This window comes from Eucalyptus grandis, chromosome 5 (genome assembly GCF_016545825.1).
Source record: "Eucalyptus grandis isolate ANBG69807.140 chromosome 5, ASM1654582v1, whole genome shotgun sequence".
NCBI lineage: Eukaryota > Viridiplantae > Streptophyta > Magnoliopsida > Myrtales > Myrtaceae > Eucalyptus > Eucalyptus grandis.
In genome coordinates this window covers 3,741,541-3,747,453 of record NC_052616.1, presented here as the reverse complement: position 1 = coordinate 3,747,453, position 5,913 = coordinate 3,741,541, and the positions used below count along the sequence as shown (strand labels likewise).

Sequence of the window (5,913 nt, the reverse complement as noted above, 5' to 3'; positions counted from 1 at the left end):
CTTTTACAGAGAACATAGTCCTAAATTATTCATTAGATGCGTGTCATGCATGCACATCGACCGAGGGGGACAGGGGAGGGAGTTTTGGCGCGGGGGTGTTGGGGTTGTTGATGTAGTGGGGATGATTTTTGTAAGTTGTGAGTAAAAAGGAAAAAAAGAAAAATCAGATTAACATCAGATGCATCTCATCATCCCACGACTTTCAACAATCCATTTTGTCCATCCACCATAACGTAAGATTTGAGATCACAAGGGCTTCGTTATAAATTCAGCATAATTTTGTAGTTAGGCTAGTGGGACTAAAAATAATATATTTATCTATACTATTATATAAAGTAAGGAGGATCTCCTTTTTAAGGAGATTTGAATCTTCTCTTTTCCAAATATAAGTATATATTATTATTTTTCTAAAAATTTCAACTTTGCAATTTAGATATATTCTATCTTGTGTAACTTTCCTTAAAAGATATCAAATCTTAACATATTTTTACCTTTCCACATATTAATGCGGCCTTTGTTTTATCAGTAGTTTCTTTTAATTATTTAATGATTAAAATATTTGGTGATAAACTAATGTCAATTTCATGCGCACACATCATGAGTGCACGATTGCTAGTACTCATGAACAAAAGTGGATATGTGAAGCGGGGAATATCACAATTTATTCTTCATCTATTATTTGACAAATTTCAGAATCTTTATCACATGATGTGATTTTTTTATGTTGATAGCTCTCTCTATCTGACGCTTTATGCATGTACATTTTCTGAGTTTACGTTAGTGATTTCACTCATGCCTTTCTTATTTTGATGCGTTATTTGGTCACAAAGATTGAAAGACTGTGGAAACACGTATCTAGTGACAATGGCTTTGGGGACCACCATTTTGCCAACGAAAATTGAAAATGGTAGACTTTTGGCAATAATCTCTAAAGCATATTAATAGGTTGTGAAACGAAGTCTAGATGCAATAATTATGTGGTTGAAGGCTTGTTGTCTAGAGAGACAACCATATCGGAGTAACGAAGTGATACTGGTGGAAAATCAAGTCCATGACCAATGGTTCGGTGAAAAAACTTTGAAAAAAATTGAAAAGTGTATCAATGTTATTTGTAAATTAGTAAGTATAATTTATTTAACTTTTGGATCGATGTTCCACCTCTAAAATCTATGGTTGATTACTCTAGGGATTTCTTTTTCTTGAATAATGTCATTGGATTTGTTTCTTTAAATATTATACACATGTAAAACCAATGGATTTTCAGTGATCCTATACATAGAACGGAAAGGAGGGGTCAACTTGCAGTGTTATGCAAGCACAACCCATCAAATTGTACTACGCAGTCCCCTTCTCTAGGTTATAATCTGACTCAAATGTCGGACGTTCGGCAACTGTGCAGCTCTATTTCCGTTTAAATATTATGAAAACAAAAATAAAACCTGTGATTTGCGTAGCTTTGATCTAACATGTATATCATCAGTTTAGTGCAGTGGTTAGCCTCTATCACATCGTTCAACAGTTTCAATATATAAAACAAAACATATCTATAATCCACTAAAGGATAATGACATTAGTCCTTCAGTTTTTACTAAATTATTGAATGTCATCCATGAAGTTTCCTCATTCCATGTTGTCTGTAAACTTTCTAATTTTTGTTCAATGTGCTCCTTTCATTAATATTTAATGAAATTTTTTGACATGATCATTAGAGCTATAAACTTGTCTATTTTTTGTTCAATTTTGTCCTTTGACTTGGTTTTTCATTCAATAGTATCCATAAACTGATTTTTTTTTTCTCTAGTAGCCTTAATTTGAACATTGTGAGGGTCATCAAATATTCTCCAACAAGAGCCTCAATCACCCTTATTTTCGACTAGTAAATTTGAAAATAATATTTTGACACTTGTTAATGTATTTGCATAATCTTAATCCTGATGAAGAATAAAATTTTTAGTTTAAATGGATCTTTTTACCATTTAAAAAACGCTAGGACTTGTTCAATAAAATAATAATGTTCCTCGTATGTAATACAATGCATTTAGATACATTTAGAAAGGGTCACGCTTTTTTCACTCTTTATTTGACTTAGACACTTTTTTTTTTTGTATTTTGACTATACTATTCATTGTGCGGCCTCCTACTTCTTTAACAATTTTACAAAAGTGGTCCATTTTTCTGTTTCTTTTTTTTGTTTGGAACACATTTGAACTGAAAAAAAAAAAAAAAACATATTCCTTTTTTTGGAACAATTTTTAAGAACAAAATTTCTCCTTTTTTATTCTTCTTTTTTTTTTCTTTTGTTCAACTCTTTTTGTTTTGTTGAACCAAAAAAAAAAAAAACTCCTTTTGTTTTGTTGAAATCCAAAAAAAAAAAGAAAAAATAAAAAAGAAAAAAAGAAAGAAAAATATTTAAAAATTAAAAAAAAAACTCTTTTTGTTTTGTTTTTTTTTTATTTTTTTACCATGGGGAAATTGTCCCATTTTTTTCTATTTCTTTTTTTTATCTTTCCACGAACTTTTTAATGTCTGAGTTCTCGACTCCTGCAAATCCTCTCTGTTTTTTCTCTAGCATCCGATTTTCTTTTTTAATTCGTCATGTGACTGATGACGTAAGTACATACGCAGCTTTTTACTGTTTGAAACGTCACCCATAGAGAGCAAGACAATCGAGACTCCACCACTCGCAAGTCAGCCCTTCCCTCATTCGTCAGCCAATAAGTAATAAATTCAGGCACGTCCTTATTTATATCGAACAGTCTCCACCTGACTCTCCTCATTAATCCTCTCCACATCCACGTACCGCATATCTTCTGTCGAGGGCTATCTCGGAATCATTTCCATTTCCAAAGAATTTCTTCAATCCTCGTCCATGGCACCTCCACATTTCCTCCTCGTGACCTTCCCCGGTCAGGGCCACATAAACCCTTCCCTCCAATTCGCCAAGCGTCTCATGCGTGTCGGCGCTCACGTGACCTTCGCCACTGCCATTCATGCCCTTCACCGCATGGCCGAGTCGAAATCTCCCCCCGAGGGGCTATCCTTCGCCAGCTTCTCCGATGGCTATGACGACGGTTTCGACTGGGATGATCTCGATAAATACGCGGACGAGTTCAAGCGACGAGGATCGGAGACTTTAAGCGACCTCATCGCCTCAAACCTTGAGAATGGTCGGCGATTCTTGGGTGTATTCTACACCACCCTCCTTCCGTGGGTTGCCGACGTCGCTCGTTCTCATGGCATTCCTTCGACACTTGTTTGGATTCAACCAGCCACTGTTCTGGACTTCTACTATTATTACTTCCATGGCTATGGTGATCTTATTCAAAGCACGGGCGACAATCCTTCAGTGCCGATCCAATTGCCTGGGTTGCCGCCTCTCATGGCCTGCGACATACCCTCATTTTGCAATACTAAAAATGTGTACAACTTCAGCCTCCCGCTTTTGCAACGGCATTTCGAGATACTACTTGAGGAGGCCAAACCAAGGATTCTGACAAACACTTTCGATGCGTTGGAACCGGATGCCATACGGGCTATGGATAAGTTTGAGGTAATTGGGATTGGGCCGCTGATACCGTCCGCATTTTTGGACGGGCAAGATCCATCGGACACTTCCTTCGGAGGTGATCTCTTCAAGAACTCGAGCGGCTACATGGAGTGGCTGGACACCAAGCCAAAAGCGTCGGTGATCTACCTGTCGTTTGGGAGCATCTCCGTGCTATCAAAGCCGCAGAAGGAGGAAATGGCGCGGGCGCTCGTAGAGGTCGGCCGGCCGTTCTTGTGGATCATTCGGGAAAGCGGGAAAGAAGAGAGAGACGAGGATAGATTGAGCTTCCAAGAAGAACTAGATAAGCTAGGGATGATAGTGCCGTGGTGCTCGCAAGTGGCGGTCCTATCCCACCCTTCAGTGGGGTGCTTCCTGACGCACTGCGGGTGGAACTCCACATCAGAGAGCTTGGTCTGCGGGGTGCCCGTGGTGGCGTTCCCGCAGTGGAGCGATCAGCAAACGAATGCGAAGCTCGTGGCGGACGTGTGGAGGACCGGGGTGAAGTTGACGCCCAACGAGCTAGGCCTGGTGGAGAGCAGCGAGGTGAAGAGGTGCTTGGACCTGGTGGTGGGAGATGGAGAGGAGGGGGATGAGATGAGAAGGAATGCCATGAAATTTAGGGATCTGGCGAGGGAGGCCGTGAAGGAAGGCGGGTCATCGGACAAGAACCTCAGGGCCTTCGTGGACGAGGTCAGAGAAGCGGCTGAGTGAGTGAATCGTCTGTGGTGTCTCTGTCACCAGGTAACGTGGTGCTTCCATGTCTGGGGACTTTTAGTAAATAAATATTATGGCTATTATGTAATCCTTCGTTTGGGCATAAAGTCTAGGCGTCATTTTCTCTGTTTTCTTCCTTTTCCCCTTCTGTAGTGTATGGTGTTCGTGAGAAACATCAGCATGTTAAAAAGCGTCGCACCGTATTCCTTCTATTTCAGCCCGTCATATATGACGCTTCCGTTGCTAAGTCTTGAATCTTTGATGGTGGGACCTCTCCGCTGATGGTGAAAACATTTCTTAACGACAGAAGGATTACGGTGTCTTGATTCTTTTCAATCATCCATCTTAGTAGCAGTTAGGTATGAAATACTCGATCGTCGTATCTTCTTCCGTCTCAAACTTTGACGGAGAGCGAGAGGTTGTGGTCTCGACGGGAGCTGGGGTTTATGGCATATGTTAAAGCATTCATGCCTCACTCAGCCCGGTGCCGGCGAGGGTGACGAGATAGTCAGTATAAGCAAAAGGCCTGTCGAGGACCAAGAGCAGGCGTGGGGGTTCATAGGAGCTGGTATTAGGTTGTGTGGGCCGTGGAAATAGACCCTACATGTACATAAGATTCAAAATTAAGATTTTTTTTTTTTTTTTGGGGGGTCGAAATGATTGAGAGAATTATAGTGTTCTAATTGTGGAAGTGATAAAAGATGCATGATCGGAACCCACTCGACAATTTACGTAGTTACTTTTTTCTAGGAAAATTGTCCAAAAAGTTCTAAAATTATTGTACAATACTAATTCAGTTATAAACCTTTTAATCATACTAATTAAATCTTAAATCTTTTGAGGATTTGTCAATTTAATTCTAAATTTTTCAATGATGCCAATTTGATTATAAACCTCTTAATGATTCCAATTTAATCCTCCTTGCTAATTTTAGCTGTGGTTATACTTTACTTATTTTTCTCATTCAAGTTTACAGTCCACAAATTCACCGTATGTTATCACAACTACATGTGCAAATGCCGGAGCTATTTCATTAGATTCCATAAATGCAAAAAATCCTCCGAAACTTGCTGCAATGATTTAACTAATCCCAGAAACTTAATGGGTAATCTTGTCATGAAAAGTTAATTTTCCTTTTGAATCTCACCCCGCCTTGTGCAATTCCCGGCTCCGACCGTCTTTGCTGGGCGAAGAGCTCATCCTCCAGTCAATGGCAGATGGTGGATTGAGCCATTTGTTCAAAATTCTACCAGTAGGTATGTGAGAGAGATTAGTCTTCTTCTCAAGTAAAAGATTAAAAAATTGGCACGTCATCCGTGTTCTTCTTGGTTGCATCTGGTTGATGGAGACACCCAACTTAACTCGTCATACGGGCAACTTTTTCTTGATAATTTTCCCATCTGTGGTAGGACAAGTCCCCACTTATCCTGGCAATGTACAATGATGTATCCTTAACAAATTATAAATTCACTTTTAAAGATTCGGGAACGAGAATAATAATAATGAGATACCCAATAACTAGTTTTTGCATAAACTCTTTGAGATGGACTATCAATAATTCTCTGTCGATCATTTAGTTTGTACATGCATCTTTATTATACTGAACCCCGGATATATTTAGTAAATAATAATTTTCTAAATAGATTGACTGC

At 39.1% G+C, this 5,913-nt stretch overlaps 1 protein-coding gene across 1 annotated transcript; it reads left to right on the top strand.

Moving 5' to 3' along the window:
• Positions 1 to 2,755: 2,755 nt before the first annotated feature.
• Positions 2,756 to 4,582, top strand: LOC104414257 (phloretin 4'-O-glucosyltransferase). Its single transcript, XM_018859956.2, has one exon. The coding sequence runs from the start codon at positions 2,870 to 2,872 to the stop codon at positions 4,256 to 4,258; it is 1,389 nt and encodes a 462-aa protein (XP_018715501.2). The 5' UTR covers positions 2,756 to 2,869; the 3' UTR covers positions 4,259 to 4,582.
• The last annotated feature ends 1,331 nt before the right edge of the window (positions 4,583 to 5,913 follow it).

What these genes read in the sequence shown, in the direction of transcription:
- LOC104414257 (XM_018859956.2), top strand. Translation starts at nt 2,870, where the DNA reads ATGGCACCTCCACATTTCCTCCTCGTGACCTTCCCCGGTCAGGGCCAC.